Source organism: Ostrea edulis, chromosome 1 (assembly GCF_947568905.1).
Source record: "Ostrea edulis chromosome 1, xbOstEdul1.1, whole genome shotgun sequence".
NCBI lineage: Eukaryota > Metazoa > Mollusca > Bivalvia > Ostreida > Ostreidae > Ostrea > Ostrea edulis.
In genome coordinates, this window is record NC_079164.1 from 75,623,706 (window position 1) to 75,638,162 (window position 14,457).

General features: G+C 35.4%; 1 protein-coding gene across 4 annotated transcripts in view; it reads left to right on the plus strand.

Annotated features, from left to right (window-relative positions):
- The window catches only part of LOC125681151 (eukaryotic translation initiation factor 3 subunit C-like), a 43,336-nt gene that overhangs the window by 11,907 nt on the left and 16,972 nt on the right, over positions 1-14,457 (plus strand). For 2 of the 4 annotated variants that reach the window (XM_056160722.1, XM_056160728.1), the window contains exons 9-22: positions 54-184; positions 541-661; positions 1,543-1,805; positions 2,249-2,345; positions 2,829-2,941; positions 3,085-3,208; positions 3,384-3,413; positions 3,604-3,804; positions 4,102-4,227; positions 4,743-4,896; positions 5,060-5,253; positions 5,427-5,630; positions 6,412-6,580; positions 9,283-9,545. In XM_056160722.1, the coding sequence (XP_056016697.1) occupies positions 54-184; positions 541-661; positions 1,543-1,805; positions 2,249-2,345; positions 2,829-2,941; positions 3,085-3,208; positions 3,384-3,413; positions 3,604-3,804; positions 4,102-4,227; positions 4,743-4,896; positions 5,060-5,253; positions 5,427-5,630; positions 6,412-6,580; positions 9,283-9,389 (2,034 nt within the window). In that variant the 3' untranslated portion in view covers positions 9,390-9,545. Of the gene's footprint in view, positions 1-53; positions 185-540; positions 662-1,542; positions 1,806-2,248; positions 2,346-2,828; positions 2,942-3,084; positions 3,209-3,383; positions 3,414-3,603; positions 3,805-4,101; positions 4,228-4,742; positions 4,897-5,059; positions 5,254-5,426; positions 5,631-6,411; positions 6,581-6,970; positions 7,025-9,282; positions 9,546-14,457 lie in introns of those variants that run through there. The other 2 variants (XM_056160732.1, XM_056160734.1) reach the window with 2 other exon arrangements.

A 14,457-nucleotide genomic window follows, 5' to 3' on the forward strand; every position in this document is an offset into this window, starting at 1 on the left:
ACGATGATTACGATAAATACAGTAGTCTTGATATTTTGTCAATATTCATCCAGGTGACTTATGACGATGATGATGACGACGATGATAGTGATTGGGAGATGAGTTCAGACAGCTCAAGCTCAGAAAGTGATGGAGGAGAAGGACCAGGCACGACTGTCTACACAGCGGCCATGTTCTTAAAAAAGTAGGTCTGGCTAATGTTCTTAAAAAGTAGGTCTGGCTAATGTTCTTTAAAAAAGTAGGTCTGGATAATGTTCTTAAAAAAGTAGGTCTGGATAATTTCTTAAAACAGTAGGTCTGGATAATATTCTTAAAAAAGTAGGTCTGGATAATGTTCTTAAAAAGTAGGTCTTATCAGCTGAGGAACAATTTGTACACAACAAATATTTATCATCAAAGTTTAGTCAATTAGTTTTGAGAAAAAGGGTGAGGGGATGATAATATGTATTTGCTGTATATTTAATTGTTGCCTCCAGAAATTTATGACATAAATATTCGCTTTCAAAAGTTAACACATATTTATATTGTGTTTTCTCTCAGACAACCAGGTGAAGAAAAGAAAGATAAAAAAGAAAAGAAAGAGAAGAGAGCCAAGAAGCAACGGGAGGTAGATGAAGGAGGCGAGTGGGAGGAGGTCACCAAGGGAGCGCCGATGATCAAGGTCAGAAATTGTTATAGATGATCCTCCATTAAACAAAAATTCATATTACAGGTGGCGCTGATGATCAAAGTCAGAAATTGTTGTAGGTGATTCTTCATTAAAAGGAAATTGACATTACAGGTTAAATGCATTTTTAACAGCCAATATTATTGATTATAGAATCTATAGGCAAGTAAGAAAGAATTGAAAGTGCTTAATATACATGCACATGTTTTTTTAAATGTTGTTTCAATATGATGCATACAAATAGACCCACACTTTTATGAGTAGATGTCTTTTTGCTGCAGTTTAAGAACTTTTAAAATAGAATATAAGATGTTTCCTTGCAATTAGTTTAAAGAACAAATTAGTAGAAATTAAATGTTTGTTTTTACCCCTCTATATGCAGTATTGGCAATCAAATTACAAATTCTCTTTAATTTTGAAAAAAAAAATCATTACAACTAGCTATTACCATTGTCACATTTCTTGTCTTTCAATCATCACCTGTGGACAGCCTCGCAGAGAAATGTGATAGATGATTAGTATGCACGGATCACATTTGCAAAATCTTGATGGATTTGAATCAATTAGAATTCATGTTATATATCAGTATATGTCAATACCTGTTATCCAAAGTAAAGCACATAGGTGCCTTTTGGAATGTGTGTGACTTTATTATCCATGGTTGTTCTGTGACATCAGTGGTTTGTATTAAGTTGTCTTTTTATGTTTTCAAACATATACATGTACAACAAATTGTTATAGGACTCTGATAGGTCATTTCTAATTTACAAATTTGCATATTTATCAACAAAATTAACTGTTAAGATTTTAATGTCAGGAAGCAGTTATTGATTTATAAAATGGAGGAGTCTTATTTTGCATGTGTTGCATTACAGGAAGCACCTAAAATGTTCGCCAAGGATACTGAAGTGAATCACGAAGCAGTCGTAAAGAAACTGAATGAAATTATCTCAGCTAGAGGAAAGAAGGGCACAGACAGAAATGAGCAGATTGCACTTCTGACAGAACTGCAGAGCATTTCTAATGCTAATAATTTAGGCCCAGCCATTTCAATGAAAATTATGTTCCACATCATTGCAGCTATTTATGATTATAATCCTAACATTGCCACCTGCATGAGATCAGAAATGTGGGAAAAGTAAGTTCAATTGGAAGTCCTTTATCAGTGAATTTATTTTCAGATGGTTGTTAAAACTTTTCACTTGAAGTACAAATTTATGTGGATTCTCTTGTTTTCATGGGGATAAAATTATGAGATTTGAGAAAAATAAGGCAATTAGTGGGGGTCTTATTTCCTAGATGAACAGTTTTTTAATACACATGTACAGCTGTAGTTCAATTTATATTGTGTGAGGAGAACTTAAATTTGTATCTCCAAACCATGAATGGAAAAATATCAACATACAAATAAGATACCCACTAAAAAGTAATGCTTTTACTGTACTTTATATCGGATTAAAGTTATGTATAGATGTTGGAGCAAAAAGTCTTCAATTCAATGAATCTGTAAATATGTACAAGCAAATTTGAAGAACTAATCACTTTATACCTCATTCTGAAGCTGCGGGTTTTTCTTTTAAGGTGTGTGAAGGGAGTTGGTGAGTTACTAGACATGGTGGAAGGCAATGCAGAGATTACCATTGGGGAGCATATACTAGAGGAAAATGAAAATGTCACGGTAAGTCCTCCGTAGCAATTGTAAGGTAGTGTTTCATCAATTTTAAAGTGCAGTCCAATTTCCAAAATGCGGACATGCTAGATGCCCCCAAAATGTCCAACCAGTGAGACATGTCACTGTGAAGTGATTTTCATATTCGGTATTATTATAAACTTATTGGATTTATGAATTGCATTTATAACAGAGTAAACGAATTAGAATTGTTTGTCCCAACAACTATAAGCATGTTTTACAGTATTTAACAACAGGTTTATGGTTTACACAACATTTGGATTAGTTTTACTGTTTGCACATTATAGCATATAGGGTCCTTTCCATTTACATATTGTTAGCTATGGCTAGGCTGCTGGCAAACTTGGCAAGATTATTTGTATTGATCAATATCTTCAGGTGCATGTGTGTTCAGTGATCTAATAGAAAGTTCATACTGTAGATGAATACAAATTTGTTTAATTTATGAAAAGTTCAACCTTTCCTTTCCAGACTGAACCCTACAGAGTCAGAGGATGTGTTTTAACGGTGGTAGAGAGAATGGACGAGGAATTCACAAAAATGTTACAAGCTTGTGATGCTCACAGCACAGAATATGTAGATAGGTATGAAAAGACATCAGTCAGCATTTTGTTTATGAAATTGCGACTGGTATGCTATTTCAATTGTATATCTACTCATAATACCTCTTTAATCAGTTTGAAATCTTTTGTGAAGTAGTTTATAGAAATTTGGAAATGTTTTACAGATTAAAAGACGAAAAGGATGTGTGCATTTTATTAGATCGTCTGCAAGCTTACCTTGTTCCTAGAGGAACCACCGAAGAGATCTGTCGAGTTTACCTGAGAAGAATAGAACACTTATATTACAAGGTAACAAGGGAATTGTCATTGCATAACATACTATAAACATTGTATGGAAAAATTGAAGGTAATAACAAAGCATTTCAACAATGGATAGACGTGTATGGATTTCCATCCTCAGTGAATAGTTGATTGTGATATAATTGAAGACAACAATTTAAACATATGTACATATCATTTTCAGTTTGATCCAGAGGCCTATGATAATCCAGAGGTATGTATGTTACCTTAAATGTTAATTACAAATTAAGGAGAACATATTCCTAGCCCTAGGGCTGTTTGCAATCCTCTTTAAATAGATAAAGCATTAAATTAAATTACAAATATCATTATGAAGTTGTGAAACTTGTGCTGAGAGAAATTAACATGCCCCAAGATGATTTCATGTACATGTCAATTTTCAGATAGAAAACAAATACTTCAAAGAAATGGAGGAGATGTGTAAATTTATTTATGCCAAAGACCTGACAGACCGTCTTCGCACTCGCTCCATGCTGTGTCAGATTTACCACCAGGCCCTCCACGATCGATGGTATGAAGCGCGCGATCTGATGTTGATGTCACATCTACAGGACACCATTCAACACTCTGATGTCCCCACTCAGGTACAGTCAAAGCCATTAATCAACAGCTAATTTAAAAATACCATCAACATACTGTATTATAGTCAGATTCCACTTTGAAGTTTTTTTTGGTCTCCAGTCGCACAAGATCTAAACAAAAAAAAAAGATTAACTTTAATATAATGATCTTGTGGGTAATGCTGTGCAAATGTGAGAACCATTAGTATTTAAAGTAATTATCAGTTAACAATGGGTATGCAACAAAAAAGGATGAGGATATCAATTGATCAGGCTTAAAGATCCAATGTAGTCAAAATGTTTTGATGATTTGTTTTACAGATTCTTTACAATAGAACAATGGTGCAGCTAGGTCTGTGTGCATTCAGAAAAGGATCGATTAGAGATGCCCACAATGCTTTAGTGGACATTCAGAGTGGAGGCAGAGCCAAGGAGCTTTTAGCTCAGGTAATCCCATATAATGGGAAGTCATGAATATTGAAGAATGCAATAAATTGTAAGTTAACTTTTATTTGAGTGTGAGAAATATCCACGAGGTTAGCAAGCATAACTCTCAGGAATATTTGTTGCTTATAACCAGTCATTTTAATAATGCATGAGAACCATATGTTGTTTTGTGCATGAACATTACTTGTAATCCACATGTTTTTTCATAGCAATTAGGGAATAAAAGTAATCACAGTTAAAAGTTGTTCACAGTATGTAGAAAACCAGAAGTTTCATTTGATATAGGCCCCTTAATGATTAAGACTTGTGGAAGATTTTGTCTGTGGTGGTTTGTAGGGCAACACTGACAGTTTCCTATTTATGTAGGGCCACACTGACAGATTAATGTTTATGTTGGGTGACACTGACAGTTTCCTGTTTGTGTAGAGCAACACTGACAGATTAATGTTTATATAGGGTGACACTGACATGTTCCTGTTTATGTAGGGCCACACTGACAGTTTCTTGTTTTTTAGGGCCTTCTGCTCCAGCGTCAGCACGAAAGAACTCCTGAACAGGAGAAGATTGAAAAGCGGCGTCTGCTGCCTTACCACATGCACATCAACCTGGAATTGCTAGAATGTGTCTACCTTGTATCCGCCATGTTGATTGAAGTCCCATATATGGCAGGTCAGTTGATTAGATTTCCCTCCTTCTTAGCTAGAATCATACATAAAGTTTACAATTTCTTGTCAAAGATACATGTACATGTTTAGGAAAAGTAATACTTATATTTCATTTATTAAAGCGATAAAAGTTTTTTGATGAAGCTCCCGTAATTTTTGCTCCACAGCCCACGAGATGGATGCCAGACGACGAATGATCAGCAAGAACTTTCACCATGTGATGAGGATGAGCGAACGTCAAGCTCTGACTGGTCCCCCAGAGAGTATGAGGGAACATGTGGTAGCTGCTTCCAAAGCCATGAAGACGGGCAACTGGAAAGAGTGCAAGAATTTCATCATCAACGAGAAGATGAATGCAAAAGTAAAGATTTTGTGCTCTTTTGATTTATGAAATACAGGGGTTGATTATTATAACAATTTAAAAGCATTTAAATTTTTTTTATGTAAGTTCGGAGGAATAGCTTTCTTACATGGCACAGAGAATCATAACTTTTCACCTGATGCATGTACATGTAAATTGTAAAACTTTTATAGGTATGGGAACTTTTCTACAAGAGCGATACTGTACAGGAAATGGTGACGGGGAAGATTCAGGAGGAGAGTTTACGGACGTATCTGTTCACGTACAGCAGTGTGTATGACTCTCTGTGTTTACAAACACTAGCAGATATGTTCGAGATAGATACAGGAATTGTTCACTCTATAATCAGTAAAATGATCATCAATGAAGAACTCATGGTAAGTCATCCTCTGTAAAGTGCTTATATTTAACGCGAATTTATTTCCTCAATCTTGCCTTGTTGAATTTATTGGCAAGACTTTATTTTTTTGAATTTTCGATTTGGTTATCACAATATACGTGAACAATATTTAAATGAAATTATTCACAAGAATACTGTTTTATTGTCATGCAAAACTAAAGTCACAAATGTTTAAAACTTATTTATGATATTTTAAGTAAAATTGTCATTTTTTGCGGAATGGTTAAGAAGAGTGATACAATACGTAAAAATTCTTACATGTGGGCGGCATTCCAGATGACTGGTTATGTAGGGCTAGGTAGCTCCACAAAGTCAAACAAATGTCCATTGTAGTCCTTACATGTACATAGGGAAAGCAAGATGTAATCGTGTTAACTGATAGATACTATATCCAAGCAACCTTCATTTTATCCTTGATATTTACATGATTATATGACAGAAAAAGATGTTTATATATAATAATAAAATTAAAAAAAATAAAAAACGAGTTAGAAATTCTTCATCTGGACAAAGTTACACAAAAGTTATTTACGTTTAATTAACCATTGAAGTCTAATTAACATTATATGAATGTAAGATAACTGTAAATTAAAGTTTTATTAACTAACCTTTGTGCAACTGGCTCCAGTTGTGATTTATTGAATGGATTCATATGCACTGGACAAGTACATTTCTACTTGAATTCACATGAATTTGTCCCTATATGTGGTGAACATATGAAGGGTAGGTCATTAACTGTGAGTAAATTGACATTGTAGGCCTCTTTGGATGAGCCCACTCAGACTGTCATCATGCACAGAACCGAGCCCACCCGCCTTCAGTCTCTGGCCCTACAGCTGTCAGAGAAAGTCTCCTCACTGGTGGACAATAATGAGAGGATTATGGAACTCAAACAAGGCAACCTCTTCTTCCAGAAGTCAGGTGGAAGTAAGTGACACATTGTAATTGATTGCTGTAAACTGCAAGAGATATTTAAATGGCTTTTATTTGCCTTTCTTGATTGCAAAGCAAAATATTATGGAAGTTCATGATATTAACAATTGCTTGAAGGAGAAATGTGTGTCACATGCATTTTGTGGCAAATTTTGAATTTTATTTATTTATTTATTTTTTGCATATTTTTACAAATCATGTGTAGAATACTAACTACCTCTTACTTACACAAACACTTGCACATCAGCCGTCGGTTTTTTGTTTTAAAACAAATCCAAATTTGTAAGCTACATGAAATGATTAGTAGATTCCTTGTAGTCATTATGAAGCTTTTGATAGCCAGCATGTTGCACTGTAGTTGTGACTAATATGATGCCATTGTAGACTTACTCACTCTGATTTAAGCAGAAGTATTCTAACACCAAGGTATATAAAGGGGTGAGTGCACTATCAAAGCATTAACATCTGGTGAGAGGTGCATGATGGGATACCCATTTTCAGAAATTGCCGAGTTTTTGAATGGTTTACAGTTTTGTGGATGGCATTACTGATATTTCAAACTTTCGATATACCCTATCAGTGATATGGCTTGATGCTCTTTGTTTCTAGCTCACCTGAGCTGATCTAAATTTGTCTGTAGGTAAATTTTTCACATTTTTTACTTTTTCTCAAGAACCATTGGGCCAATTTCAACCTATTAACTTAAATCCTCTTTATGTAAAGAGGATTCAAGTGAGGAATTAATCTCTACCAAGGGAGATGATCAACAAATAGTTAAAATACAGTAGGGGTGTTTAAAAAAGAATGAAGAAAATGCATGAAAGCTTGCTTATATAGTTGAGATTTGAATTTGTTTAAACCATGACTTTGAGAGCCAAGAGAGGCATTTGATGAAGTTTTATGCTAGTATAATTTAATTTCACTTGTAACGCACAATTTGATTGGCTGAAACAGATTGAGGAACATACACTATTTTCTATAATATAACTTGCTATGGGGACACATCCCCTTGACAACCAGCAGCTGGAACCAATTTCTTTACTTACATGACATACACATGCTTCGCGGATTATAAAGTGTAAACTGAACCAAATTACATTATATCATATAACATAGGTTAAGAATTAGCTTCATTCCTTATATACATTCGAAAATTATGTAAAAAGTCTTCAAATGTGCCAACATCCTCGTCAGGTGTGTTCCCACTATAACCAGAGTAAAAGAATTGTAGTAATAACACTGCAGATGAATTTTATTATATATTAGAATGTAACGCACTATATAATATAAGGAAATGATATTTAGTCCAAATGTAATTAAAGTGCAGGATAGAATGTCATTTTCAATGTAGAAGAAAAAAGGCAGTATACACTTGAAAATCTTTGCATATGAAATTTGAAAAGATATGAATTATTCTGTCCTTAATTTGTACCTCTGACTGTTTTTGTAAAATTGTAAATTTTTATCTGTACCTTATATACCAATATATACTAAATACTAAAAGAAACATCACACTTAGCAAATGCTGAAAATGTAGATAAAAATTTGCTCATCTATAAATCAATTTTGTAGAATTACATTTGTGCATTTTCTCTTTTATTAAGATTACCTTACATTTTCAACTTACTTAATTTTGTAATTAAGCTTTCCAATCTACGAGTATGTGCAATGTTTATTTTGTAATTTATTTTATTCACAGTGTGAGTATAAACTGAACTTGGAGTGTGAGCATTTTTAAAGTAGAGTAGATTCAAATGTAGGAGTTGGAAGTTTTGAATTAGAAATTTAAAATCTTCTCAAGAACCACAATGATACAATTTATTGAATTGATATGTAAAGCAATCATTCAGATTTGCTGCCCCAGGATTGTGAAGGGGCTGTTATAAGGTTAAAGTTTTACATTGGACACTGTAACTTCTTGGGTGAGCAAAGTGGCTCATAGGCCTCTTTTTAGTTGTATTCTTTTTTTTTTTTAATATTTATTTGCACATCTTTGAATTCAATATAAAATAAATAAATAACATTATTACACAAAAATATTTGTACCTTTGTTTTGTAAGACGGTATGTCCTTTAACTTAAGGATGGAGTCTCTTCACAATTTTTATTCAGTGTTTAACGGGGTGGGGGTTACAGAAATCTCGACCTTCTCTCTTGCTTTGAAAGTCATGTCCCAGTTGTAACTAGTGTACTTTAAATTATTACCATGAATTTTTCCTTCTTCTTTTTTTAATTCGTTTTAGTATTAGAAGAAACTTCTTTAAAAATTATCAGTGACTGCATCTAAAGTTCTTCAAACTCACTCCATTGCTAATTAGAAGTGTCACTGAAATATTAAAGCTGAAAACAGAGGTGCTGTTTGTGTACTGACAGGACTCCATCCTTAATCAATTCTAAACAAAAAACAATTGTCTTTTATTTTTATCATTTTTTATCATAATATAACTAGTGGCACAAGGCCCTGTTCTTAGATATTGCATGTGTTTTCCCATTAACCAATCATACGACTTGCTGTCATTGCATGTTTATAGATACATAGTGTTGGTGACTAGTGTTAAGAACATTTCTGGTGACATAGTCTGGGATTATGTAAATGGTGATGGTCATTTAAGATAGGCTGGTATGTAGTAACACCATGTTCTTTTCTGTAACTAACAGTAGCAATTGCAGTGTCAGTGATTTTTTTTCTTTTTTCAGGGGAAGACAGACAAGATCGGTTCCAAGGTAACTACCAGCAGAACCGCAATCAGAATTGGCAAGAAAGAAGAAACCAACGTCAAAACTATTCACAGAGAGCGTATTAACAATGCTAGCGTTAGGTTCGGACTATTTAAACCATTCATGAATGAAATTTGTGTTTAAGACTTTTAATTAGTGGTAATGTACATGTATTTCATACAATATTGATTTAATATTGTCAGCTGACTATTCTTCATAGAATAAATATCTGTAATTTTAAATATTTGATGTGTTTGCCTGTTTTTACCTCTACACGCATACATGTACATCGGTGATAGTGCAGCAGTATTGTGGGTATGTGCTCCACCTGTTACATTTAGACGGCAGTATAGTGTATGTGCTCATAAATGTCTCTGCGAGCAGTAGATTCCCATCAATACTGTATTTATTTTTAATGGATGTGTATCATAACAAAAGCCCTTATCGGTCATCTGAGTACTAGTTAAAAGTATCACTACTCCCAAGGGCTAAAAATCTAGAAGAAACAAGATGTGTTTGTGAAACACAAATGCCCCCGATAATGGCCAATTCCGAAGATGGCCAAGGTCACAAGGGCAAATATCTTGGTACCAGTAGAAAGATCTTGTCAAAAGAAATGCTCATGTACAATATGAAAGCTCGAATATTTACCATTTAGAAGTCATGACCAATGTAAAAAAAAAAATTAAAAGTAGGTCAGATGTCAAGGTCAAAAGGTTCAATACCAACGGAAAGGTCTTGTAACAAGGAATACTCGTGTGAAATATCAAAGCTCTGTCACTTACTGTTCAAAAGTTATTAGCAAGGTTAAAGTTTTCAAAGAGTAGGTCAAACTCCAAGGTCAACCTCACAGGGTCAAAAATGTTGGTACCCACGGAAAGGTCTTGTCACAAGGAATACTCGTGTGAAATATCAAAGCTCTATCACTTATTGTTCAAAAGTTATTAGCAAGGTTAAAGTTTTCAAAAAGTAGGTCAAACTCCAAGGTCACAGGGTAAAAAATGTTGGTACCCACGGAAAAATCTTGTCACAAGGAATACTCGTGTGAAATATCAAAGCTCTATCGCTTATTGTTCAAAAGTTATTAGCAAGGTTAAAGTTTCAGACAGAATGACAGACAGGACAAAAACATTATGATTATGCCCTTTGATCTCGGGGGGGGGGGGGGGGGGGGGGGGGCATAAAAATTCCTCTTCTGAATATCTAAGTTAAATTCTAATATGTTCAGCAACAGTATAAAAAAACAAGATGTGTTTTTAAAACTCCAATGCCCTCAAAAGTGCAGACACTGATGAAAGGCATTACATGATATATGAGATATGACTAATTTGGACCCATCCTAGAGTCAAAACCCTGGGTTGTGAAATTCACCATTTTTTGTACATCCTTTTCTGCTATTCCTAAGTTTGCATTTAGATTTGATACAGTATCAGCAAACTTTAAACAAGTCCTTCAATTCGTTAATTTTGACACACACCCTCCTGAAACCAAATCCTTGCCCCCTAGGATCATGGAATTTACAATTTTGGTAAAGGACTACCTACTCCTTCTAAATATCCATTCAGTTTCAATTTAGTATCAATAGCACTAAAAGATGTTATTTAAATGATTTACACATTAACTCTATATACTAAGACCCTAGGGTCAGAACCCCTACTCCGGGGATCATGAAATTTACAATTTTGATAGAGGCCTTCCTGCTTTACATTGCTATGCATTAAATTTTTCTTGCACTTGTGTGGTTGTAGTGAAGATTTTTAAAAATTGATCAATTTTTGGCAGTTTTTGCCCTGCCCCGAAGGAGTCCTGAAATTTACAATATGTCCCCCTTGTTCCAAAGATGCTTCATACCAAATTTGAAAAGAATAGTAGTTATCAAGAAGTTGAAAATGTTCAATTATTAACGGACAACAACCATGCAATTGCAATAGGTCACTCGAGTTTACTCAGATGACATTAGAAACATATTATTTATATACCTGTCATATATGGAATGGCACAGTGCAACTTCCATCTGTCAGCACAGAGTAGGTCATATGAAGGATATGCTGAGGATCATCAAATTTGGTATACATGTACGTTCCAAATGATAGAGGAAGAAGCCAATTTATTTTCAAGTTCTGTGGGCACAAAACAAAGCAGATACAGTACTGGTAAGGCTAGGATAATCAAACTTGATACACAGTTAACTATCACAGATGGGTTGTAGGATGGTATGGTGCAGTATTTCTTGGTGTCTGTTTATACATCAGCACCTGCAGTGTAGTAGGAAGGATGAAGAGAGTTCCAACTCGGCTAGGATAATTAAATCCAGTACACGTGTTTCCCATGGTGAGAGGAAGATGCTCAAGGTCATACTTTCATGTATCATTGATAGAAAAATGGTACATGTACTTGCAAAGCTGGGATCATCACACTTTGTTGCATCTTCCCCAAGTTGTTGGTTGTAAATTTTGAAAAGTAAAATGATGCATTGAAGAGTAGCACTATGGATGGGCAAGCGTGTCAGTCTTCCCCCATCCTCTCCTTTAATTAATATATCTTTTAAAATCTAAGCCTTACTCATGTGTTTTCTAAACCAGCTGTAGAACACAGGTGACAGTTCGAATGCTTGGGCTGCTTGTTGGAAAAATGTTTTCCAGCTCCTAATTGGTACCCAGGATGAAAATGATAATCCCGAAACCTTTTTGTACATCTATAGGACACCACCAATCAAATTTTAAAATATGATTTGGCAGCTGCATGATGCAAAGGTTTTATATAGAGAAAAAATTCTTGGCCACCAGGTCTTGCACATCTACAGAACAATATCAATCATATTCCAAAAACTAAATTGGCTACTGCTTAAGATTTAGGAGGAGTTTGAGGAAGAAGATAGTGTGACGGAGGATCGTGATGACAACAATATAACCGCACACTTGTATGCACAATGAGAGGAGAATTGTCAAAAACCTTGACAAAGAGTTCAATTTTTGGAAAGTTATTTTGGATATTCAACTGGCAACACAGACTTGCTGGTGAAACAGATTTATTTTGGATATCTCTGACTGGTGACACAAAACTTGTTGATGAAATGGATTTATTTTGGATATCTCTGACTGGTGTCACAGATTTGGTGAAGCATTCATTTTTGATATCCGATTGGTGACAGACTTGCTGTGAAACATCTATTTTGATATCTGAATGGTGACACAGACTTGCTGGTGAAACAGATTCATTAGCTCACCTGAGCTGAAAGTTCAAGTGAGATTTTCTGATCAACCATTGTCCATAAACTTTTCACATTTTTTACCTTTTCTCCAGAACCACTGGACCAATTTCAACCAAACTGGCAAAAAGCACCCTTGGGTGAAGGGCTTTGAAGTTTGTTCCAATGATGGGCCATACCCCCTTCAAAGGGGAGATAATCACAAAAATAGGGTGGGATAATTTAAACACCTTCTCAAGAACCACTAACCAGAAGAGCTGAAATTTACATGAAAGCTTCCTGACATAGTGCAGATTCAATTTTGTTACACCCCTGAGGGTAGTTTGGGGCCACAATGGGAGATCAAAGTTTAACATGAAAATATGTAGGGAACATCTTTAAAAATCTTCTCAAGAACCACTGGGCCAGGAAAGTACAAATTTACATAAAAGCTTCCTGACATAGTGCAGATTCAAGGTTGTTAAAATCATGGCCTCGGGGACGGGGGTAGGATGGGGCCACAATAGGGGATCAAAGTTTTACATACAAATATATAGGGAAAATCTTTAACAATCTTCTTCTCAAGAACCACTGGGCCATAAAATTTTTCATTGACATGAAAGCTTCCTGATATAGTGCAGATTCAAGTTTGGTCCCAGAGGGGTAGGTTGGGGCCACAATAAGGATCAAAGTTTTGCATGCAAATATATATAGAGAAAATCTTTAAATCTGGGTCAAGGTGACTCAGGTGGGCAATGTGGCCCATGGGCCTCTTGTTTTTGATATCTGACTGGTGACCAACTTGCTAGTGAGACATTTATTTTGATATCTGACTGGTGGCAGACTTGCTAGTGAGACAGATTTTGATATCTGAATGGTGGCAGACTTGCTAGCGAGACAGATTAATTTTGATATCTGAATGGTGGCAGACTTGCTAGTGAGACAGATTTATTTTGATATCTGAATGGTAGCAGACTTGCTAGCGAGACAGATTTACTTTAAATAAATAAATGTTTATTCGGTATATACATACATACATAAATACCAAGGATAACCCATGAAAGCTCGAAAGCTTATTTACAATGGGGTCCTTTGATGCACGGATGTTTGCGCAAGGGGGTCATATATGTGGGAGGAAACCGGTGTACCCGGAGGAAACCCACGTGTCTGAGCGGGGGACCGCCATACCCTATCACATACAACCACTGCCAATCACGAGGATCGAACTCAGGTCGCAGCAGTGAGAAGTGAGAGCGCTACCTCTGCATTACCAAGACACCGACATACTTTGATATCTGAATGGTGACAGACTTGCTAGTGAGACAGATTTACTTTGATATCTGACTGGTGACCAACTTGCTAGTGAGACAGATTTACTTTGATATCCGACTGGTGACCGACTTGCTAGTGAGACAGATTTACTTTGATATCTGAATGGTGGCAGACTTGAGAGTAAGACGGATTTAGTTTTGAGACTTCACTAAAACTGATTAATTCATTTTCTTCGGACTACTTCATGTCTCACTATATCAATTCATGAATCATCCGACATTTTTTCAGAGTATGTTTTCAGTCAAAATTGTAAAGAGTGACTGGGTTTGAGTCTGCTAATTCAGTAAAAACTCAAAAAGGCAAGATTTTAAACAAGAGGCCCATGGGCCACATCGCTCACCTGAGTCACCTTGGTCCATATCAGAAGATTTTCCATATCTATTTGCATGTAAAACCGTAGTCCCTATTATGGCCCCAAACCTACCCCTGGAGGCCATGGTTTTTGCAAACTTGAATCTACACTATGTCAGCAAGCTTTCATGTAAATATGAACTTCTTTGGCCCAATGGTTCTTGAGAAGAAGATTTTAAAAGATTTTTCCTATATATTTGTATGTAAAACTTTGACCCCCTATTGTGGCCCCATCCTACTCCAGGGGGGCATGATTTCAACAAACCTGAATCTGCACTATATCA